Consider the following 24,043-nt stretch of genomic DNA (forward strand, 5'->3'; position numbering starts at 1 on the left):
GCCAAGCTAACCCAGGGGCAGGGGCCAAGCTAACCCGGGGGCCAGGGGCCAAGCTAACCCGGGGGCAGGGGCCAAGCTAACCCGGGGGGCAGGGGACAAGCTAACCCAGGGGGTAGGGGACAAGCTAACCCGGGGGGCAGGGGACAAGCTAACCCGGGGGGAGGGGGACAAGCTAACCCAGGGGCAGGGGACAAGCTAACCCGGGGAGCAGGGGCCAAGCTAACCCAGGGGCAGGGGGCAAGCTAACCCAGCGGCAGGGGGCAAGGGGGAAGCTAACCCAGGGGCAGGGGACAAGCTAACCCGGGGAGCAGGGAGTTAGCCATTGGTGGGGTGCCAGAGTCCCTCGAGGCACCCTCCAGGGCCTTCTGTCTGACCCCTCTGCTCTGGGAGCCCCAGACAGAGCCCCAGGGATCCTGGAGAGGACTTGCCAGCAGGCATCTTGGGACCATGGTTAGCAGTGTCTCTGGCGGATGGAGGGGGCTCAATGCCAGACCAAACAGGAAGGAAGACCAGGGAGGCCAGACTCCTGGGGGTCAGGATGGCACAGTACAGCAGAGGGCGTGCATGAGTTACCAGGACAAGGGTGATACCAGAGGGCCTGGGCAAGAGGGCAGCAGGTGAAGCCTGGGACTGGGAGTGGAGGGGCGGGTGGGAGGACCAGGGATGGGGCCAGGTGCTGGAAAGCCTGGCCAGGGCCTGGATTTGCCAGTGGCCCACGGGATTCACGGAGGGCTCTAAGTGGAGAGAGGCAGACTCTGGCCCCACTGCTCTGGTCCCATATGGAGCATGGCCAGAGGGGCTGGCTCTACAGGAGGCTGGACAGCAGCAGGGGCCAGGGCCTGGTGGAGTCCGTGGATCTCCTCAACTAACTCAATGTGAGGTGTGGTGGAGGGCAGTGGTGGACTGGCAGTCGCACGCTGGGTGAGGGGTCTGCAGGACATCCTGGAGGAGTGAAGCTGGCCACAGCAGGTGCCATTGGAAGTGTGTCTTCTTCATTCTCAGAGCGTTTGTGGGACAGGTCCACACGGGCTGCCATTGTGCAGAGGAATTCCAAGGCAGACTCCACGCCGAGGGTGCAACCATGCCAAGATGACCTGGGCAAAGGTCTGCAGGGGAAGGGGTCTAGGCAGGGGCAGCCCAACCCGGGACCACTGTGGCTGGGCAGGTGTCATAGCGGTGGTGGTGATGGGTAGTGTGGGTCAGGTGGCCTCATGGGTCATCACGAGGGTGTTGCTTGTCACCAAGGAAATAAGGTACCACTGCTGGACTATGAACCGAGCTGTGCCATGAGGCCACGTGGGTGCTGCGTGGAGGTTGGGTTAGGGTTAGGGTTAGGTTAGGCTGGAGTGCAGTGTCTGTTCACAGGTGCCATCGCAGCTCACTATAACCTTGGACTCCTGGGCTCAAGTGATCCTCCTGGCTCAGCCTCCTGAGTAGCTGGGATTACAGGTTCGAGTCACTGCATGTGACGGGACAGACCTTTTTGAGGGCCACAATTCACCCCACGGCCTCAGGGTCCCATGGTGTCTGTTGAACAAATGGCATGGCCTATGCAGCCCAGGCCATCTGCCCCCCATTACAGCTCTGACCTCAGCCCCCTACGCAGGCCCCCGACCTCTTCCTGCTGCAGCTCCCACCAACCCAAACCCTGACTTCCTGCTGTGGCTCAAACACTCCCAGGCCACTCATGTTTTATCCCTGTGAGGAAGAATGCTTTTTCTGGATACTTCATACTCCATCCTCAGCTCCTTCCAGTCTCTGCCCCCATGCCAACTTCTCCATGAGGCCTGTCTTACTTAAAAGAGCACCCAATACCTTTCTCTTTCTTCCCTCCATGACACTGAGCTCATCTCTTGGCCTGAAAGTCCAGCATGTGGGTAGTGCCTGTCCATGTGTTTGTATACATGGATGAGTGGGTGGGTGGATGGAGGAGTGAGTGGATGGATGGATGAGTGGGCGAGTGAGAGTTAAGTGGGTGGATGGACAGGTGAGTAGATAGATGACTGGGTGGGTGGATGGAGGGCGAGTGGATGGATGGATGAGTGGGCGAGTGAGAGGTAAGTGGGTGAGTGGGTAGATGGATAGATGAATAGATAGATGACTGGGCGGGTGGATGGAGGGTGAGTGGGTGGATGGATGAGTGGGTGAGAGTGGGTAAGTGGGTGAGTGGGTAGATGGGATGGATGAATAGATGGATGAATGGGTGGATGGGTGGAGGGGTGAGTAAGTGGATGAATGAGTGGGTGAGTGAGTAGTAGGTGGGGTGTTTGTGGATGGGATGGATGAATAGGTGGATGGGTGGGTGAGTGGATGGTTGGGTGGGTGGATGAATAGATGGGTGAATGGGTGCGTGGGTGAGTGAGTGGGTGAGTGGGTGGAAGAATAGATGGATGAGTGGGTGGGTGGATGGAGGGGTGAGTAAATGGATGGATGAGTGGGTGAGTGAGTGGTAAGTGGGTGGATGGGATGGATAAATAGGTGAATGGGTGGATGGTGAGTGGATGGTTCGGTGGGTAGATGGATGAGTGGATGGATGAGTTGGTGAATGAGTGGGTAAGTGGATGGGTGGAGGGATGGGTGGTTGGATGGTTGGATGGATGGGTGGAGGGATGGGTGGATGGATGGGTGGCTGGATGGGTGGGGGATGGGTGGAGGGATGAGTGGATGGATGAGTGGAGGGATGGGTGGAGGGATGGGTGGAGGGATGGGTGGAGGGATAGGTGGATGGATGGGGGGATGGATGGGTGGAGGGATGGGTGGGGGGATGGGTGGATGGAGGAGTGGATGGATGGGGGGATGGATGGGTGGATGGAGGAGTGGATGGATGGGTGGAGGGATGGAGAGTTGGAGCTGCCAGGATGAACTGAGAATTTGCAAAGCAGGGAGAGGGGAGAAGAGAGGGCCCTGCTGTCTCAGAACCCCTGGAATGAGGCTGGGCCCAGCGAAGCAGGATGAAGGCTGGGCAGCCCTGAGTGGGTGGCAAGAGACCAGGCTAAACCCAGGGGAACTAGGGTGAGTGGCTTTGCCCAGTTCTGCAGAGAGGTCAGGGAAGGTCACAAGGGTTCTGGGGAAGCAGAGGGCAGGCAGGCTGCAAGTGAAAGGAAAGAAGCTGCACAGAAGCTTCTGGGTGTGGGCAGGAGTGGCTGAGCAGGCCCAGGGTGCAGGGAGAGCCAGTGTTGAAGTGACCTGGGGCCAGTGGGGACAGGAGCAGGAGGGCCCAGGCTCATGGGGCTGGAGGCTGGGCCCTGAAGCAGACCCAGAGAGGAAGAGAGACCATGAGGCCGGGCCTGCATGGGCCTGGGGGACTGCAGGGCTGGGGGAGGGGCACGGGGCAGAGCTGCCTGGGCTTGCAGGGAAAGAAACTCCACCTGGCCTCAGGAAGGTGGACAGGACTAGGGTTCCATCTACATCTACAGAAGGGCCTCAGAGCAGCCCTGACCCCCTGGGGGTCAGCAATGCCACCTGGGCCCTGGACCCTCCAGCTTAGCCCTAGCACTGAGGTACAGAGCCAGGGACCAGCCCAGGAAGGGCATGGTGCCCCCCATATCCAATCTGCTCTTCTCCAACCCCCAGCCCTCCTCATCTTCAAGGCTAATCCCACCTCCTCCAGGCAACTCCCCAAACCACCGCCCACCCTCTCCCTTCCCTTGGAGTGGTTCTCAGATGGTGTGGGCAGTGACACTGTCCGTGTAGACATGTCCCCAGGCCTCAGAGGCTTGGGTGACAGCCCAGCACCCTCCAGTGCCCAGCACAGGAGAAACGCTAGGGACAGAGGCAGCCATCAAGGGACAGGGCTTGACCAGGGGCAGACCCTGGGGGCCAGGATGCAAGCACGCCCACAACCCAGTCAGGCCCCTCCCCACCGCCTGCCCAGCACTGAAGGCTGCAGGGCCCTGGGCACACTTCCGGGCTCCATCTGTGGCGCCCCTGTCCCTCCATCCCCACAGCAGGCGGGGCACAGGCAGATCCACTGCCCAAGGCTGCTGGAAAGTTCCTGGAGGGGGATGGAGAGAAGAGGCTGGGCCAGGCTCCCAGCAGCCCAGCCTACCCCTCCTCCCATGCTCAGGGACCCTTGAAAGCTAGAGGCCAGCACCCTTGGGACAGGTGGGTACAGGCTGAGCCCTGGCAGGAGGCAATGGTACTAATGACATCTGGGCAGCCTCAACCTTGGAAGGGGGCTGAGTCCCTGGGTGCGAGTGGCCCTGAGCCCCCATCTCCAGCCACAGCTACGGTTTCCAGAACCTTTTAGAGGTTGCACAGCCCCAGTCCTCTAAGGTTGGTGGGTGGGGGGAGGCATTCCCTGGAGTTGGTACTGATGGTACTTTGCTTTTTCTCTGAAAAAGCCCCCCAGGCTCCTACCCCTCGTGGCACCCCCATCTTTGAGAACTTGGTGCCTGACACTGTCCCAGACCCCCTGCCTTCAGGTGCACGACTGTGAGTCTGAGAGTCTGGCTTCCAGCTCTCTCATTTCTCCATGTGTGTGATCAGGGGACAGAGGGAGGTGTCCACACCCCTAAGGCCTTCCTTCCCCTTCCCTCTTCTATCCCCCTCTGCCTGCTCCCAGGTGCTCAGCCCCTTCCCTCCCTCCCGCAGTCCAGTACCCAAGTCAAAGAGTGGAACACTCAGAAGATCATGACTTTTAATGCTTTATTGGGATTGCAAGCGTTACAAGGTTAAAGACAAAACCCAAGCATGGGATTTTGCCGGAAATATTAGCGTTAAAGGAGCTGAGTTGAGTCAAACACGGGCCGCAAGGTGGACTGAGGCGGCAGGCACAGGTGACATTCAGTGTTTGGCGTGGGGGTCTTCAGGTGATGGCAGAGGAGGGGACCCAAGAGGGGGCCCCCCACTGAAGACACTGGGGACACGGGGAGGAGACAAGATGGAGAGCCACGACTAGGCACGGAGGTCAGACAGGCAGCCCGGGCCAGGATGGTTAGTGGCCCAGGGGAGAGCTGCAAACCTGGGGACGCAAGGGGCTGGTCGGCAAGTGCCCCCGGGAACACCCACTCCGGCGAGGCAGAATATAACACTGGGTGGGTGGGTGTCCTGACGAATGGGCAGGTAATTTGGGGTGCCTCGAAGTATTTTGGATCTCAGGCCAATGTGGGTTCCACAATTGTGACAATTTGGTTCTTTGGGCTTCTGTCCAATGTTCCGAATGGCCCACTCTCAGGGCGCTTGCCGAGGGACCCTCTGCGACTGAGGCGGGCTGGCATGGACGACCCCCGGGGTCATGCCAGCCCTGTCACCAGGACCCAGAAGCCTCAGGCCTCTAGACTGCTAGTCGGGCTGCGTGCAGGGGGGCTGAGCTGGGGGCACAAGTGGGGGCGAGGTAAACCTCCCAGAGGCCGAGTCCCTGCCGCAGCCCTAGGCGCCGCGGTGGTGGCTGCTACGGCATCACCAGACCCGCGGGCTCCGGGGCCCAAGCAACCTGGTCGATGGACAGATCTGGCAGCTCTCCTGCTCTGTGGGCTCAGACCCGCCTGACCTCCCTACTCCCCGACCTCACCCCACCTTGCCCCCAGGAGGTCCCACAGAGCTTCGGACCTCCTGGAGACAAGGCAGGGTGCTGAGGGGCGGGCAAGATGTCACCGAGGGAGAGGGGAGGGCTCCTCAAGTGTGCGGAAGGCGGCCACCCTGCCCCAGCCTGATGGAACCCTCTGTTTACACACCTGCTAGCCCCTTCCCCTCCGGCCAGCCTCAGGCCAGCCGGGAGCCCCCTCCTGTGGCCTCCGAGCACCCTCCTGACACCTGAGGAGACCCTGCCCCACCCCCCCCTCCACCCTCAGGACTTCTGGGGACCAGCCACTGTCCCCAGAAGCCAGGCCGGACAGTGGCCTTCTCCACTCCCCTCTGACTTCTCCAAGGGGGCTCAGTGGCCAGTGCCCCCCAGGAGGCTCCACCCTCAACTCAACCCAAGCAACAGGGACAGATGAAAAACAAAATCCAATCAGGGCGATAAATGGCGGGGGGCAGGACGTGGTGGTCTCCAGGCTGGCTTCGTGCATTCTTGCTTTTGTCACTGCCCCCCTGTTACATAGGGAGGGGGTTTAATTTGGTTTCTGAGCGCATAAAGCTAAGGAGGGGTAATAAAAAAAAAAAACAAAAAAAAAAAAAGGAAAAATGCCCCAAGAAACAAAGAGGGGAAATAGATCAATTGACATGAAATTTGGGGGTTCCTAATTTCTCTATGTAATTCTGCAAGTCTGCTGTCAATCCTCCTGACTTTTCCATCCAAAATCTCCCGGGACCACTTCCTACCCCAGAACTCCCCCCGCCCAGCCCCCACTGCCCCCCACCCACCCCTCCAACCGCCAGACTTCCCACACTCCCCGCATCAGTGCACGGCCCCCGAGGACTCCACATTTCTTGGGGGGTCCCCAGAAGATGGGCAAAGATGATCCCTAGGTGTGCTCCGGTGGGGGGGGGTCCCCAAGATCTTCCTTCCAGGAGCACACGAGGGAGTCAGGCTACTCGTGGGGGCATGTCTGCTCAGCTACCGCCATCTCCAATGTGGCCAAACTCCTTCCTCACTCTGGCTGGGCCAACACACAGTAAGTACGGTGTATCGGGAATGGGTGGGGTATGGGGAGTATCGTGGCTCACACTGCGGGGGCCGTGGGGACAGGCGCCAAGGAGGCCAGCCTCACAAGGGCACCTCTGTCATGGTGGAAAGATGGAATTAGGCCTGGGACACACCGCGCCCACCCTACGGGTGTATCCCAAACGCCGCCGGCCGCACACTCAGGCCACACCATCTGAGCCCCCTCCTCTGAGAGGCAGGGCACAGACAGGGCCGAGGGGCAGTGGAGATGGGAACAGGAGAGGGGCTCAGACCATGAAAACATTGGAGAATCTTAGCGGGACTTTGGCCTGATCCGTACAGATATCGTAGTTGCTTAGATATGCTTATTGTTTTCATCCAATTGTGTGGGGGTGTGCGTGTGTGCGCATGTGTGTGTGCAGGTGGGTGCTTGCGTGTGCACGTGTGTGCTGCGTGTTTGTGTGCTGTGTGAGCTGCGTTCATGTATGTGCTGTGCGTGCGTGTGTGCTGTGTGTGCATGTGTGTGCTGTGTGTTTGTGTGTGTGCTGTGTGTGCTGTTCGTGTGTCTGCTGCGCATGCGTGTGTGCTATGTGTGCATGTGTGTGTGAGCTGTGTTCATGTGTGTGCTGTGCGTGTGTGTGCTGTGTGTGCATGTGTGTGCTGTGTTCATGTGTCTGCTGTGCATGCGTGTGTGTGCTGTGTGCATGTGTGCTGTGTGTGCCTGTGTGTGCTGTGTGTGTGCTGTGTGCTCGTGTGTGTGCTGTGTGCTCGTGTGTGCTGTGTGTTGTGTGTGTGTGGCTGCGGGGATGCATAAAGTATGAGTGCTTTTTAGGAAGGGAATTGAGATGTAAGATTTGGGGGTGGGGGTTGTGCCAATTACATTTCATTTGCATGGATTTGGGTTTTCATGCTCTGTCCTCCCCTCCTTTGGTCTTACTGGGTCCCTCTGACTGCTCTGTGATTTTTAGTGATGGAAAAGGGAGTGAGGAGCCAGTCTGGGTTGTTGCTATTTTCGGATGGCCAGTCTACCCTGAAAATTCCCATGAGAAGGGAGATGGCGGTAGCAGCGACATGCCCACCTGTGATTTCTGGGGCCCTTCTTTTCTCTTTGCTGGTTCAGGGACTCAAGTCCAGGCCAATTTGACTCAAAGTCCAAGGGAGAAGAGAAAGAGGGGGGTGGGGAGTGCCAAATTCCTTTATTTTGCCAATTGTTTCTCAGCCAATTCGTTTTTAATACTTTTTTTTTTTTAGCCAATTGATTTTTTTTTGGTGGTTGTTTTTTTTTTAAAGCCAATTTCTGAGCTTTTGTGGGGTGTTTCTAAAAAGCCAATTAGTTTTAAGAGGGTTGTTGTGGGGGGGGAAGGGGGTTAGTTTAATGTTTTGATTTTTTATGTGTGGGGATAATTGGGGATAATTTGGGGGGAGGGTGTGTGAAGTGTGTTTAAAGCCAATTGATTTTGTACACGTTTGAAGATGTTGCTGTGCTTCCCCAGCCCGATGGAGGGGGCGGAGGAGAGTAGCCTGTTTCGGGGAGGCGGGGCACGGGGACTGGGTCAGGAGAAGCCCCAGGGGGACGTGGAACCGAGAGATTTTCGGGATGGAACCTGATGGAAACGTCCGTGGTCAGGAGGAGGCTGCAGGGTGGTGGCGCCGGGCTGCAGACTTGCGGCGGTTTTGCTCACTTCCGATTGCTGGCCATCTCTGGGGGGGCGCCCCCGTGGGCGGGGTCTTGGGTGGGTAGAGCAATCAGGGGACGGTGACGCTTGGCCTCCCTGAACGCCTGGAGCTCCTTGGCGAGCACGTGACCCCGGCGGGCACGCAGGAGGGCAGGCAGGCCCCTGCGCAGGCGCTGGGTGGTCTGCTTCCAGGTGTCATATTGGAAGAACTTGCCCACGGGGTATCTGGGGAAGTTGTCCTGGGAGGGGAAGGGGCTGGTCAGCAGGTGCCTGCTCTCCACGCTCTTCCGCCTGAGCCGCCCGCCTGACCTGACAGGCCACCCCTGTGACTGATCAGTGACTTGAGCTAATGTCCACGGGCAGAGGGACAGGAGGAGCCAGCGTCTGAGCTGCTCCCGGGCCACACAGCAAGCAAGGAAGTCACGGGTCCTTGTCCCTGGCCAAGAGGTCCCAGAGGCCACAGGAAACGCTGGGCGCCCGAAGCCCTATTTCTCTGTCTCTAGAGAGCGGGAAAGGGGCCCAGGACCCTCACCGGAAGCACGGTCGGAGGGGTCGACACGTCCCTCTCGGACTTGGCGGGGGTAGCACAGTACGTCTCCAGGAGGGCCAGGTCACAGCTGCGGAAACAGCACTCCTCAACGATGCCACGGCTGCGACGGCTCACACGGCTTGCGGGCCTGCCTGGAAGTCCCACAGCACAGAGAGAGCCGTGTTAGCACCGCACTGCCCCCAGCCCCAGGAGGCTGAAGGAGGAGCAAACCACCCCTGCCCTCAGGCCAGGCCCTGGAAGGACGCAGCCACCCTGCGGGTCAGGGGAGGGAAGTGAGAGCTGGCAGGCAGAGGCGTCCCAGGAAGAAGAGAGGTGAGAGGGGAGGTGAGTGGGACCCAGACCAGCCCGTGGCCTCTGCTGCCTCCTTCCTCAGATGAAAAATGGGCACAAGCTCTTGGTCCCATGGCCAGACGGACACCACCAGGACCAAAGGCTCACAATGGGAGTGGTTTGGAAAATGTGTGGGATGTGAGCCCAGTTCAGGGGCCCCCACAGGAGGGACTGCTGTCCCTGAGCTTGGACTCTGGCCTGGCACCACCTAGGAGGCTGGAGGGGCCCACACCACCCCTGGAGCTGCTGAGACAGGGAGACAAGGGCAGGAGAGGAGAAGACGGGAGGAGAGGAGTGAGGAGGCGTGATGGAACCACTCCCTTCTTTCCTCCCGTCTTCCCCCTCTCCCCCACAGCAATGCTCAGCTGGAAGGGGAAGGTCGCTGGGGGCTCCACCTTGGGGTGCCAAAGGGCAGGTGCCATCAGCCGGAGGAGGGAGCAGGAGCCCCATCACGGGGGTCCCCCAAGTGGGGGCTTGGCCCTCCCCTCCTCTCAGGAAAGCCTGGTGCAGGGAAGCTTCTCCCTGGGCAAGGACCGGCTGGCACCAGGCCCTGCAGTGCCACTTCCTACCCCCAAATGGGGCAGGCAAGAGAGAGGGCACAGGAGAGGCCAGGGCGGGCAGGGGCTTCCAGAGTCAAGCAGCAGGAACTTTTCAGAGAGAAGCTTTGAAGTGCATTTGCATCCTGTGAGCCCATTTCACAGCGTGAGTAAGTAGTGGTGGTAAAGATGTCACATGGTGTCAGGTGGAATAAGCCGTGCGGCCTCTGCCAGTGAGGAGCGGCCCCTCCCCTGCCCCATCAGGCATGCCCAGGCACCATGCCTGCCTCTGCATCCACCCAGCCCCCCCATCTGGGGGTGGGGTCTCAAGGACAATGGGCCATGCACCCACCTGCCAGCCCCCAGGCTGGAGAACCAAGAGAGAAACATGAGGAAAGACTGAAGCGTCCTTGAGGTCAGCAGGTGGGCACCCTCCACGGCAGCCTTGGGGCCCAAGGAGGCGCATGCACCGCTCACCCCTGCCACCCACCAACTGCACTTGTCTTATTGATTTTAATTATATAAATCACTTTATTGATTTTAATTCTGATCATTCACCGAACGCACGTCCCTTGTCAAAATGTCCAAAAGGTGCAGGAAGAAAGGCAGGCTCTTCCTCCAGAGCCTGAAGCCCTGCCCTAGGCGTGCGGCAGGAGCCTCACGGCCCCCAACAGAAATTCTGATGCCCAGGGAGACCCCTGTGAGTGCCCCTGACATCTAGGGGGCACCACTGGCCCACCCTTCGAAGGAGGCGTGTGATGGGAAAGGCAGCTGGTGTGGATGCCCTGGGACACCGCAGGTGCTCAGAAACGCGGCGGGAAGGTCAAAGTCTCAGAGCAAGGGGCTGGGCCGCTGACCTAGGAGTGTGCTCCCCTGGCTTGAGGTTGGGCATCCTCACCGGTCACTCTAGGGGCCTGACCAGGTCTGAGGAAGCCCCTCCCAGCTACTTACTGAAGTAGAAGCCGCGGTCCCCACAGACGAACTGGAGGGTGTCCACCAGCTCCCCGCCGCACAGGGTCTCACTGGGGCGGTAAGCAGCAATGCAGCACGAGGCGAAGGCCAAGAAGGTGAGAAGCACCAGCATCGACTTCCCCATTGGGATTCCCATTGGTGTCTGGGGGCGGGAGAGAAGTGGCGTGAGCAGGGCAGCCAGGCCAAGCCCCAGGCCAGAGGTGCCCCTCCCAAACCAAATTTGCCAACCTACAAATTCAATTGAAAATTGAAAGCACGGCTTTCCTATAAACATTATTTTTATTACAAAAGTAACACACAGGTCATAATGCCGAGGTGAGGGCGCAGGGCCATGTGCAGAATGAAGCGTCCGGAAGCACACAGAAAGGGCCCAGTTCCTTCCATTTGCAAGAAGCACTAGTAATTTTACACGAGGGGTGACCATCTCCACGGTCATTATTGCAGGAGCTCAGCGGCATCCACAGCTGCAGGGGCCCAGGCTGGACACTCGACCTGGCCTCCGTCCTATGACACCATGGGGGTAGGGCCAGCCCAGCGTCACATCGCCACTTCTCAGGCCTCCAGCGCCAGCCAAGATGGCAGACAGCCCCACCCCTACAGAGCATGTGCATCCAGGAGGACCAGTCCCTTCCTCCCCACAACCCCCAGCTGAGCAGGGGGGGTCCAGGAGGACCATCCCCTTCAAAGCAGCAGGCCAGTCCTGCCGGGCCAGCCCCGCCCCTCCCCCTGGCTTTTCCACCTTTCCAGTCTGCAGCTGAGCCAGGCCTGGGTCAAGGACTCCAATGGTTAGCACAACCACGCCACCCATGCTCCTAGAAACCTTGTTTTCCCAGTCACCCAGTTCTCCAACTCCAGTCTGCCTTGGGTACCCCCAAACACACACACACAAGCCCAGAGCCTCCTTTCCAGGCCTCAGATCGAACCAGTAAGGCCAGGGGCCTCCAGAACATCTCCCCATTTGCGCTACCAAACTCTCCCCGTGGGAGCTGGAGAGACCAGCTCAGGCCACCTGGGAAGTCCGACACCAGGTTCCCCAGACTACAATCTGGAAGGGGAGGCCAGTCTTAGGACACACCCCCTCCACAGGCTGCAGGGCCACAGGGCCGGGTTAACCCACTCGAGGGTGGGAGGCCGGGGGCCACCACAGCAAGTTGGCCCTGCCCCTGCAGAAGGTGGAACCCTTCAGGCGGGCAGCCCCAGCCTTCGCTCCTCAGACCCAGGGGAGTTTTTGATGCAATAAATTATGTGAGCGACTGAGCAGGCAGTGGGACAGAAGCACAACTTTGCATGCCCTCTCTAAAGATTAGTGGGCAGCTGCGCCGAGGATCTGAAAGCCTCCTTGGTCATCTCCTTGACTGGACCCTGGCCAGTCCCCTCACCGCGCCCTCTGCCACCCTCTTCCAAATTCTAAGAGCACACTCCGCCAGCTGGCCACTCTAGCCCTCGCCGCGCTTCCGCAACAAGCCCCACCACTCTGAACTTGGAGGTCCGGGTCAGGGGACCGGCAGAAAGCAGGACAGGAAGCATGCAGCGGTGCGGAGCAGGTGAGGGCCCAGGAAAAGCCCTGAGCTGGGCAAGGAGGGGGCCGAAGGGAAGGAACAGAAAGGGAAGGAGCAGGTGAGGGAGCAGAGACCAGGTGGGGGCAGGGGCAGAGGAAAAGAGGGGAGGGGGGTGCTGTCCGAGAGGCAGCGGGCTGGCGGCTGCAGGGCCCGAGGCCCAGGCGTGGGCCGTGCCCCCTGCTGCCCTGCCTCAGGCTGGAGTGGGATGGCAGCGGGGGTCCTCACTCCACAGCCCTGGTTACCTACAGCTCAGCAGAAGGCTCGCTGGGGCAGGAGGAGGAGGAGGAAGAGGAGGAGGAGGAAGCTGGAAGTCTCTTTCACAGGAGAAGCTAATGTCCAGTTTGCAGGCTGGTCAGTGCCTCAGCTTTTATGTGTGAGCCGACTCCTCCCAGCCCGGGCTCCACCCTACCCCCCACCCCTCTCCCTGCTGACCACTCCCCCGCGCCTTTGCTCCCGCCCTCTCCCTCCTCCCAGCCAGTCTCTTCGCTCCTGCACCCCCAACCGCGAGCCCTGGACCATCCCGTAGCGAAGTGCCATGGGCTCCCATCCTGCACCCCCGGCTCATCTCTGCACAGGGCAGTGAGGGGGGGGGGGGGGTCTCCTTCCCACCTCCTTGTATGGAAACTTCCACGCTGCCTACTGGGCAGGGGCCGCGGCCTCTCTCTGGGTCGAAGGCTCTGCCCTTCTTAGCCTCAGACCAGCAGCCCCCTCTCCCCCTCTCCCGGGACTCCTGTTTGGAAACGTTGCGGACAGAGCCAGAGGGGGTGTGGGGGAGATATCGCGAATGTGGCGTCTGCCATGACTCCTGCCAACTCGGCCCCTCTCCATCCTGGCCCCGCCTACCCCCGTCTTCCTCTCGCGGTCTCGCTGGCACCGCGTCAACATACCAGGGTGGGCTTCTGCGGCTCCGCGCCCCTCCTCGTTACCCAGCACCCCGGAGGCCAGGGCCCGCAAGGCACGAATCACACATGTGAGGCGGCACCCCCTGCACCCACAGACCGACCAGGAAGTCGCCCCTGCAGACAGCTCACACCTCCCTCGGCCCTTCCCGACGCCCCCACCCCACCCCCAGCTCCGCCGCCAGGGTGAGCGCGGGGCTCCGCGCAGGGAACGGGACGCGCAGCCGTCCGTCCTCCTCCTCCTCCTCCCCGGGCTCAGCCGCCCCGCCGAGCCCCGCAGGCCCGGGCCGGGAGCAGGCGGAGGAAGGGCCGGGCGTCCGGCGCAAGCCCGCGCCGCCCCAACCCCGGCCCCGGCCCAGCCCGCACACGCCGCTTACCTGGAAGCCGGCGACGCTGCCGCCCACCTCCCTGCTGCGTGTCGCAAACCGAACAGCGGGCGTTGGCCCTCCTGCCGGACACTCCTCTGCCAGCGCCGCTCTGGCCGAGTCGCGGGGGCCGAATGTGCGACGGGGCAGAGCGGGGGGATGGCTTTTTTTGGGGGGGGGGGAATTCGTCTGATTGTCCAGGGAGGACGGGCTGTCTTCGGGCTGGGGCGGGCCAGATGTTGTACTTTTCGGGGGGGAAAAGGTATCGGGAAATGAGGTCAGCTGTTGTATCAAGGATAGAGGGGGGCAGAGATAGTGGGAGAGACAGAGTGAACGTGAAAGGGGGGGGCCGAAGAGAGGGCGAGAGGGAGAGAGGACAGCGAGAGGCGGGCAGGCGCACAGCGGGAGAGAACAGCACGGAGAGAAACAGAAAGCGTGTAATTAATCCACTTTGGTTCGGCGAAGGCGAGAGGGCGGGCGTGAGGGGGGGAGGGAGTCGGAGGCTAGGAGCTGGGGGGGACGGGAGGGAGCCAAGGGAAGGTTGCGGGAGAAAGAGCGGGGGCCGGGGCCAGACGCCAAGAGGGGCGCAGGGAGCACAGAGAAGCGGAGGGAAGGGCGCCACGTCGAGGGGCCGGGGGAGGCGGTGACTGGGGGGCGGAGTGGAGGCTGCACCCGGACCGCGGGCGCCCAGCTCGGTTTGGGCCGACGGAGCCCTCTGCCGTCGCGAGCCCGGGCCTCGGGAGGGGGACAGGCGGTGGCGGCACCGGGGCCGCTCCGGGACGCAGCGCGGAAAGGGGAGCGGCCCGAGGCTGCGCGCCGGGGGGAGGGCTGGAGGGGGAGCGCGGGGGGGGGTGACAACGCCGGCGGCCTGCGAGCCGGACTGCCTGCGGGGGGAACCGCCTCCTCGGGCGAAGCGGGGATGGGGGAGTTGAGGTAGATGAAGAGGAGGCGGCGGGGAATCCGCAGGCCCGGCGGAGCGCGACCCCGCGGACGGCGCCCGGGACGGGAGTCAGCAGCGAGGCAGCGGGCGGCGTCGACGCGGGGCCGCCTTGCCCGATGGAGGCGCTGGTGGGCAGAGCGCGGGCAGGCGTGGGCCAGGAGGCGGGGGCGGCCGGAAGGGGGGGGCCGGGGCCGGCCGGGCCTCACGCAGCTCCGCCGGAGAGCAGGCGAACTGCGGGCGCCCACGCCCGGCTCTTATAGTCGCGCCAGCCCGCGGCCCAGGGCCCGCGCGGGCCTCGCTGGCCTCGCGCCCGCGCCAATGGGCGCCCGCGGAGCCCTCGCCCCGCCCCCGGCCCGCCCCCGCAACCCGAGCCAAGAGCGGGGCGGGGGGTGCGGGCTGGGGGCCCTGGGGCCCCGGGGGGGGGGGCGGTCGCGGGGGCTGGGGGGTGCGCGGGGGCGAGGCTGGGTGGGGGGCAGGGAGCCGCAGAGCGCCAAGGCCATGCTGAATGCCCGTTCTAGAGAATTCAGGGGCCCCATCCCGGGTTTCTGGGGTGCCCGGGCGGCCTGTGCTCGTGAGCTGGGGTCTCCGGGCAGGCAGGGGCAGGCGGGCTCCCAGCGCCCCACCAGGAGGCTGCACTGCGGGTGCGCCCCGTCTGAGTGCAGATGCAGGTGGCTTGGGGCTGAGTCGGGGGTCCTTGCTGGTTGTTGCGGCTGAGGGGGCCCCTGGGCTCGGGCGGGGCGCGCAGCCGCCACCTGCCCCAGGAGGAGGAGCCGGCCACGCGGCGCTTGGAGCCTCAGCCAGATCCCGAGCGCCCCCCGGTGCCGCGCCGGAGCCCCGGAGCCCCCGCCAGGTGCGGGACGCGCGGAAGGCCGGCTGCGCCGGGACGAATCTGGGCCAGGCTTGGAGCCTACGGAGGCTCCGGCCGCCAGAGGAGAGAGGATCAGGGCGGGAAACACAGCTCAAATCCTACCTGCATGGCCGAGCTCACCGGGGTGCGTCTAAGTAGCTCGCCTTTGCGGCCCACCCAAAATATCTGGATAATGGTTACCCCGTCCTCAGTGCGTTGGACTTGCATAGACGCGAGTTCAGTCTCGGGGGCCACCACGATAATTTGGGGGTCTGGGGAAACCATCTCCTGGAGAGTTTGAACGATGTAAGAAAGCACTGTGATTTTTACCAAGTCAAAAACCACGCACAAAATCCCGCACCCCGCCAGCCCCCCGCCGCCTAAGCCTAGCCAAGGGGAAGGGGCCGCCGGCGGAATCTCGCGCCCCCCTGGCCCCCCTCGCCCCCCTCGCTCCGCCATCAATCACTTCGCCCGCGCTCCGCGCGCGCCTCCCGGCGGAGTCCTAGGCCCGCGGGCTAGAGGCGCTTTACCGCCCGGCGGGAGCGCCTCTCCTCCGCGTCCCTCGCCCCAGCCCCCTGCCCGCCCCACTTTGGGACCCTCCAGCCGCTTTCCCCACAAATGAGATCTTTGCAATGAGCAAACGAAAGTGGCGCGGATATCGGGGCGCCCAGCCGGAGCGAGCGCGGCCGCCAGCCGCAAGTCCGCAGCCGTGTCCCGCGCCCCACGCCGGCCTCCCCGGCGGCAGCCGGAGACGAGCGCCAGCACCGGCGGGACAGCAGCAGATGCGGGCCGAGAGCCGGGCAGGGGCGCAGAGGCGCAGAGGCGCAGAGGCGGCGGGGATCGGCGCGGCGGGGAGCTCACCGCGAGGCTGGAGGCTGCGTCCGCGGGCGCACCAGGAGCTCAGGCAGCGGGCGATCGAACGCTCTGTGGCGGGCGGTGGACGCTGCTGAAGGTGAGCGAGACCCCGGGGCCAGTCCTCAGTGTCCGGGAGCAACGCCCAGTCCGTTGGAAGACCCGGGGACAATGCCCAAATTTGGGGGAGACTGGGGGCAATGCCCGGTCGCTTTCCTGGACACGGGGAAGCCCTCCCTGTCCACGTCCTGAGGGCGCGCGGCCGACCCAAGTGTGTTTGGGCAACGCTAGAGAGAAATTTCCCAAATCCGAGTTGCTCTGGGGACTTCGTAGGAGACAGAGAGGCCCGAAACCAGTGCCCGCTGTGCGCGGGGTTGGGGAAGCTGCAGTGGGCGGCCGGCGAGCCGGGAACAATGCCCAAATTTTGGGGAACGCAAGGCAGAGTTCTTTCTGCCTTGCGGGCTTAGCGAATGGGTGTCCTGGAGGAGGGGACCCCGGGGACTCCGTTAATGTGGGAACCGTGATTAATGACTAAACTCGAGACTCCAGAAAAATAGATTACAGGTTTGGGGGATGAGGGAAGTTGCTCCATGCAATTGGGGACATAAAGAAAGAGGTCTGAAATAGGGGCCAGCTAGCTTGGGGGACCAATTTGTGAGGAGGGTAGTTAAAGAAAATTCTCCATATGAAATTGGGAATTTTGCCTTAGAGCCACATTGCGTAAAATTGGCAGATGAAAGCAAGGAACACATTTTGGGGATCCAAACACATTCTTGGTGTGTTAGGGGGAAGCTGAGATTAATTTTCACATCTTAAGAATATAAGTTAGTGGCCTGGACGCTGGCAGCAGCCGGGGAAAGAATAACCTTCATAATTACTGTGGCTTCAGGGAAAGGTTTTAACGCCCTTCAGAGATGGAAGAAAGCACTGTCTAAATTTTGGGGGAGCCTGGAGTGTGATCAGTACATTTGGGGAAAGCAAAATAAAAAATAAAAAAATAAAAAATCAGTATTCTTTTTCTATGCTAATTTTTAAATGATTTCCATTAGTTTATTTTTGGTAAATAAGAAAAAGACTATATATTTTCCTGGACAGCGTCTGCATTTGGGGGAGCCCCAGTGAAACACATTTCAAGTTTTTGGGACACACGGAAATTACCCAATGGAGATTTGATATCTAAATTTCTGGAAACCTGGTTAGTAGCTAGGAAACTTATAGGTCGCAGGTTTTTCCATGCCTGGGATTTCTTGGGACCCAGGGACATTTTTGAGTGTGCTTTGGGGGTCCATGGAACATTTTCTAAATGTAGGGGGACCCAGGGCAGGGACCATAAAGTCAGGAGACTCATAAATCAGTATTTAAAAAAATACCTCAATTGTTTTGTGAAGGGAAAAAAATCTCAATTTGCTTTGGAAGGCTGGGAGACAATACCGCAATTTGGGGGCTCCAGGAAAATCATTTTTGAATCTAAAGATCTAAGGAAGTTGCTCAGAGTCCTTGGAGGACTTGGGGGTCCATATGTACATTTTAAAGAAAGGGGATTCAGAATTCCTAGGTCTTAGGACTTAGGAATTTTCAGATTTTGTGATAGGGAGTGTGCAGTGTGTTTGAAGGAAATATTGCTTAACTTTGAGATGACTCAGTGGGTTGTTTGGAGCCCAAGAAATCAGTGCTGTCCTGTGATCCGAGGGCAATGCTGAATGTTCCTAGAGGGCCTGGAGGGCAGCGTCCAGAACATCCAAGTATGGGGGACCAGGAAAAGGGTCCAGTGTGATCCTGGCCGTTGGGGTTTCAGACCAATGCCTGAATTTTAGAAAAGCAAGATTCTTGTTATGAAGCTCCTGGGACCCAGAGAATTGTTTAATAGTCAATATGTTGTGATGCAGAGAAAGTGCTCAGAATGTTTGGGAACTGGGGCCGTTAGCAACACCTGGCATAACAGAAATAAAAGTAGGCTCTGCCCAAGGGGTCCTTTTGGGCTTGGTGTAGCCCAGAGGGACCTGGGAGACCCTGTGTGATTTGGGGGGACCTGAAGAATCCTGGGTCACACTTGAGCACCTCCTGGTAACTGCTCAGTGTGCTCCAGGGACCTGGGTGGCACTGTCTACATCTTAAGGGACCTGATTCGTGGCCAGGCAGCATATAGAGCCATAGACGTTAATGCCCCAAAGCTTTGTGACTCACACACCCACAACATTCTCAATAGGTTTGGGGAATCACTGGGGAAATCCCTCCATTTTATGAAACTCAGGCAATCAGAGGGCAGGTCGTTTATGATTCAGAAAAGGATTCAACATGCTCTGGGTGTAATGACCGAATTTGGGGGAAGGTATGGGAAGCAATTTTCATACTCTGAGGGTTCCAACCTTCCAGCCCTGCTGAGTGTCATGAGGGACTTGGGATTCAACGTGTAAAGTTTAGGGAACCCAGGTTAGTGTGAATAGATTTGCGGGACTCAACAGCAAATGTCCCATACTGAGGGGAACGGGAAGGGGCGCGGGGGTGGGGTGGGGGGGCGCGGAATGGGGCGGACGTGTGCGGGAAACAGTAAGTTTAGGAGACCCTGGAGTTCATATTCAAAATTATGCGGGAAAGTTCCACTTGTTTTGGAAACAATGCCTGAGTGTGGAAAAGGCACTGTCCACATCTTGGGGAGCCAGGCAAATTGGTCAGCGCGACCACCACGGACCAAGGGCTTCGTCTTTAAAAGTAGGGAACCCGGGTCAGTGGTCTGTAAATCTGTGGGACCTGGAGGGGGTGTATCAAACTGTCCAGAGCCTGGGAGAAAGCACATCTGGGGCCCCAGGCCACCTAGTGTAAGTCTGGAAAAGCCCGCCGGGGCTGATGTGTTTTGACGTCCCCGGAAATTAACGTCCGAGAAGATTATTGTGACCCGTCGAAATGGTGAATATATTTAGAAGACTTGGGAAGCAATGCTTAAATTTAGAGGATCCCAGAAAAAGTAAAATGTCCGAGTTCGGGGAAAGCAGGGAAGTTGTTCCGTGGATTGGAATCCCCCGAGGATCAAGGGCTAATTGTTGAGCTCAAGCTTCCCGGGCCGCGGAAGGAAGGCGCTGCCGGGGATTCACCTTGGCTGGGGCGCGCGCGGAGCACTGGCGCCCTCCCCGGGAACCCGAGCGCGGGCGGCGCGGGCAGGTAGCGCGGAGCGCCCTGGCGCGCACGGCCGGCTGAAATTCTGCTTTTCTTTCTTTGGGGTTTTTCTTCCTTTTGCTTTTATTTTTTTTTCTTTGCCTTCTCCACACGGAGAGCGCGTCTGTAGCGGCAGCCCGAGCTTAGCGGGCGTCTGAGTGTAAGGAAGAAACCCAAGGGCCGCGAGGGAGCGACCAGGACGCTGCTTCCCGGGCGCTCCCGGGACTCCCAGATACCTGCTCGGTCCCCGCGTGGGAGGTCCGCAGGCTCCCCCTCGCCACTGCGCCCCACTCGCCTCCGCGCTGCGAGCCTAGGCGAAGCCGCGGCCGAGCCGCCACCGGGGGCAGGCTAGTCCCCGGCTTGGCTTGGGGGCCCGGAGCACCCCCGGCGGCCACCTCCGGCCTGCCCGGAGCTTTGCGCGCGCCGTTCGGGCCTTCGCCAGCACCAAACAAGGGTGAAACCAGTTTTGTTTGGGTAACACTGAACAGGAGAGGAAGTGGGGAGGAAAATGAGAAACATGGGGCCGGGGAGGAGGGGGGGTGCAGGGCTGCACGCCGCTGGGGTGCCGGGGGTCTCTTTTCGTTCTCTCCAAGCGAATTTTCAGGGAAAGTCTGTCCACTCCGGCTGGGGAAAGCCCAGTTCCTTATAGGCAAATATTAAACCCGCATGCAGGCGCCCAACGGCCCTGTCGGCAGGAACAAGGTCACCCCTTGGCGTTGGGCAATGTCGGGCGATGGGGCAGTGGCCCTAAGGGGACCTGTGGGGTGGGTGGGGGTACTGCCAGAGAGGGGGCACCGCTGGGGACCAGCAGAATGGTGGGGGATCCTGGGGCAAGTACAGTGGGCATTGCTTGTCCCCATTGTCACCCCATAGGAGGACCTCGGCTAGAACGGGGGCATCTCAAAGCCTGACACTGGGGAGGCAGAAGTTAATGGCCTTGGACAGGTGTGGGGAGCTGGGCAGGATGAGGCATCTCTTTCACATTAGCTTGGCAAGACAGGGAGAACCCGCCCCCACCATGAAAAACGGCCCATTTTCCACCCACAGCACAAGACACGTGGGAATGTCCCCTTCAAATTTCCGTCTGCATCAATCACCCCCATGTCCCATTCCAAGAACATCTGGCCCATCTCTCCCCACCCATCACTGCCCCCCTTCCCACCAGCCTTCTGCAGCCTCCCCGTGTCCCCAGCTCTCTGGCCTCTCCGGCTGTGCCTATAGAAGGGGGAGCCTCCAGCAGAGAACCCCGGGCTGTGTTGATGTTTTCCTCTGCAGGGTGACTTGTAAATTTGGGGGTGAGGAGCATTTGAAAAGTGCCTCTCTGCAAACCTGGTCCCCAGGAGAGCTGACTTGGTTGCCGAGGCTCCCGTCATGGACAAAACCAGGGCCCCCGGGGCCAGCTCTAGGCTCCCCCCACCTTCTCCTCCACGCCTGCTTCCCAGGCTGGGGACAGGTTGGGCATCGGGGGTGAGTCCCAGTTCCGAGTTGTGGGTTCTCCTCCTCTTTGGGGGTGCTGGGGACAATTACACCAGTGACCTGTTTGGGGGGTCCCTTCCCTTTGTTCTGCCCTGCCGAGGTGCCTTCCCCCAGGGAGCCACCGCTCATGGTTGGAAACGCATGCCTGGACTTTTTGAGATAGGAAGAAGGCTGAGGGTCACCTTGGGGTGCCCACAGCAGGGTGTAGTGGCCCTGTAGGGAGGGAGGAGCAGGTGGGGGAGTGGGGGGGCACACATGTTCCCCCTCCCTCGTGGGGCTGCCTGCTGAGTGCTCTCCTTATTTAGTCAGAAGTGACCAGGGCAGGCTGGAGGCTGGGGCAGACGCGGGTCACCCTTGGGCTCGAAAAGCACACCGGCTCACCTCTAGTCAAGACCAGCATCGGGGTTCTTCCTCAAGACTGGCTCCTCCCCCACTACTTCCAACCCCCGGAGGTAGGAAGGGTCCCGCCAGCAGTCCAAGGGTGTTGGGAGGGGGCCAGGGTCTCCTCCCACCCAGAGCTTGGCCGGCAGGAACTTTAGCCCCAAGCAGCGTCCGCCCCCCAGCCCTGAACCAGCACCTCACCAGGGCTGGTCTCCTCTCCACTGGCAAACCCACATTCCACAGAGGATGAACATCCCCTCAAGGACTCAGACTCACCCCATGGAGCCTGGCCCATGCCCCAGCCTCGGCCGGTGGCTGCTGCACATCCCCTCGCTCACCAGCCCTGAAGTGGGCCTTTCTCATTCCCGTTTCCTCCCCAGCTCTGGCTCTGAGCTAACCGCTCCCCTGTCCGTGGGACCAAGCCCAGCATTTTACAAACCCAGCTCCTTTCTCCAAGGGTCCTCAGAGCGCCCCTCCGTCACCCCCTGCAGGGCGCCGCAGACGAGGCGCGTTGACCTTGCGCTCACTCCCCTCGCTGGGGAAGGACACACTCGCTGGCGTCAGCCCGGCCGGCCTGGGGAGTCGGACTAAGGACCCGAACTGCAACCCTCCACACCAGACAGCACAGACCACCCCAAGGCTGCTCAATCCACCCAAAGCCAAAAGTACGTGGGGGATATGGGTCCAGGTTGGGGTGCTTGGGAGAGGGCCCTGGGAGAGGGGTTCAGACGGTGCACACTCCAAAGGACTGAGGCGGCGCCACTGTGTTACCATTTTATTGAGTGTCTAAGCTAAAGACACCTTTGAAAGAACACTCCCGGCTTCTATCTGGGATGGGCAAACCAGCCTGAAGAGTCACCTGCTGGATCCCTCCCTGCAGGCCCTGTCGTGGGGCAGGTGCAGGGACTCCAATCCACGTGCCTCCAGCTCCAACGCTCCCCAAGTCCTGGAGCCTCCCCTGTCACCCCAGTGCCTGACCAGTGAATGGGCGCTGCCCCCACTACAGAGCTCCCTCTGGCTGAGGCAGAGGTCACTGGCTGGGCCTTTCTAGCCACCTTTCACCCCCCTTGCACACAAGAAGCCCTGCAGGCTCCTGACCACAATGGGATCCTGACGCCAGAGCACCTTAGGCCCTTTGCTCAGAAGGCCTCTGGTTATTACCTCAATTCTGAACAGCCAGGAGGCCTGAGACTGTCACCCACTTTGATAAATACGGACCGACAGAAAGGTCAGGCCATTGGTGCAAGACCCCATGGCCAGCAGCCTGGGGCGGGGAGAACCCGGGGGTCTCACAGCCCCCAGCAGAGCCCAGCTTTCCTTGGGTTTTTAGGTTCTTCCCCAATGATATTTTCCCTTTTTCCCTCTCTACCCACTTTCTGCCCCCCATCTTCTCCCCTTTGGCTGCCCGCTCTCTCCCTGCCCCTCTCCCCTTCTTTGCCCTTTTTCCTCTCCCAGGAGCTCCCCTGCCAGGACCTCGGTGCCGTGGAGACTGCGGGGAACCTGCTCTGCCCACACCTGCTCTGGCCCCTAGACGGAAGCACCTGGAGCCAACCACGGAACTCCAGATCCCAGCTGTGTGACTGAATCCACGCCAGCCTCTCTGAGCCAAAGCTGCTTGCAGAAGGGGGAGATCCCAGTTCGAAGACTCCCGCGCAGAGCCTGTGGCCCTCTCTGCCAGGCCTCAGGGTGCCTGAGACACTCACCTCTCTGCCTCTGCAGTTGGGGCTGAGGCTGGGGCTGGCCGCCAGCCTCAGTTCTGGGAGCGCTGGGGTCGCCTGGGCCACAGGCCGCAGCAGCTCACCTCAGGACTGGGCTCTCTGGCCTGCTGGGGCTCAGGCTGTGGGGCAGGCTGGGCAGGGGGCTGAGCTGGCAGCGATTCAGAGCCCTGGGGCTGGGGGCTGGAATCCACCTCCTCCCACACAAGCTCGGTGGTGACTCTTCGGCCCCTGGGGAAAAACAAAAAGATGTTGCTGAGATGACCTCTTTTAAAAGCAAAGCCCCCCCTCCCCATACACCCCAAGCCTGAGCCCTGTCCCATCTCCCTCCCCGGGTTCCTTCAGGTCACCTTGTCAGGATTTGGGCAGCGGCTCCCCCTCTAGCCCCTCCCCTGCCTAGAGCTCCCTTTTTCAGAGTAGAAGGGAGGGAAGAAGTGGCGAGAAGTTTGCCTAGAAAGGGCTTCCCCGTGCTGATGGAGAGGCCGAGACCCTTCTGTTGGACAGGCTGCCCTGTTCCTGGATGAGGATGGGCTTCTGCCTGGCACTGGGGGTGGAGGGTGCACACGAATGGTCCGCCTTGAGGGGTCATGGCACAGAATATGAAAGCCTCCTCCACCTCCAAACACCCCCACCTTGGAAGGAGATAAGGAGGGGGCCCCAGCAAAAGCCACTGGACACACAGCTCTGCTTGACGAGGCCAGTGAGGGAGGGGGTGGCTGTGCTTCCTGGGGAAATGAACCCCCTCCCCACAGACACCACCCTGGGTGGATTGAGGAGTCTGGGTCCAGGGTGCAACAGAGAAAAACTTAATGCATGAATGAGCATTCCCAGGGAAACTGCCTTGGCCCCAGGGCCCCTCTCTGCCTCCCAGGGCATAGGGAGGCAGGAGGGAAGGAAGCTTTACCTTTAAAATGGTGTATATATATATATATATATATATATAAATAAAATATCTGCGCCAGAATCTCGGGCCCCTGGCTCCTCTGCAAACTCTCCTGTTTGTCTCTGGGAATGGGATGGGGGATGCAATGGGAGGAAACTTTTCACATAGAAAGACTCTTCCTTTCACACTTGTGAAGACAGCTGTGTGTTCCCGCTGGGAAGAGCAGCCTAGCCCTCCTCCCCTACCCCTCCCATTTTGCTTGGTGAATTAGTCAAGGAAAACCTATTTTCCTTGCAAAAGCCTCAGTGGCTTTGTGCAGCCCTAAAGAAGAACCCTCTCCACAATGGCCTTTCCTGCACAGCCCA

General features: G+C 60.5%; 1 protein-coding gene, 1 non-coding gene and 1 pseudogene across 6 annotated transcripts; 1 reads left to right on the forward strand and 2 right to left on the reverse strand.

Annotated features, from left to right (window-relative positions):
* Nucleotides 1-4,630: 4,630 nt before the first annotated feature.
* IGF2 (insulin like growth factor 2) lies at nucleotides 4,631-22,865 on the reverse strand. 5 transcript variants are annotated; one of them, XM_019036297.4, is made up of 4 exons: nucleotides 22,784-22,865; nucleotides 10,591-10,753; nucleotides 8,756-8,904; nucleotides 4,631-8,462 (listed from the first exon to the last, which is right to left on the reverse strand). In XM_019036297.4, the coding sequence occupies exons 2-4, from the start codon at nucleotides 10,745-10,747 to the stop codon at nucleotides 8,226-8,228; spliced, it is 543 nt and encodes a 180-aa protein (XP_018891842.1). In that variant the 5' UTR covers nucleotides 10,748-10,753; nucleotides 22,784-22,865; the 3' UTR covers nucleotides 4,631-8,225. The 5 variants fall into 5 exon arrangements, with proteins under 5 accessions (XP_018891842.1, XP_018891836.1, XP_004050478.1 ...); XM_019036291.4 differs by lacking the exon at nucleotides 22,784-22,865 and adding an exon at nucleotides 15,345-15,506; XM_004050430.5 differs by lacking the exon at nucleotides 22,784-22,865 and adding an exon at nucleotides 13,447-14,601.
* MIR483 (microRNA mir-483) lies at nucleotides 9,350-9,461 on the reverse strand. Its single transcript, NR_106404.1, has one exon. It is a non-coding gene; the product is annotated as a microRNA mir-483 (primary transcript).
* LOC101144889 (putative insulin-like growth factor 2 antisense gene protein) lies at nucleotides 15,226-22,810 on the forward strand (annotated as a pseudogene).
* Nucleotides 22,866-24,043: the final 1,178 nt, after the last annotated feature.

This window comes from Gorilla gorilla, chromosome 9 (genome assembly GCF_029281585.2).
Source record: "Gorilla gorilla gorilla isolate KB3781 chromosome 9, NHGRI_mGorGor1-v2.1_pri, whole genome shotgun sequence".
In the NCBI taxonomy this organism is placed as follows: domain Eukaryota; kingdom Metazoa; phylum Chordata; class Mammalia; order Primates; family Hominidae; genus Gorilla; species Gorilla gorilla.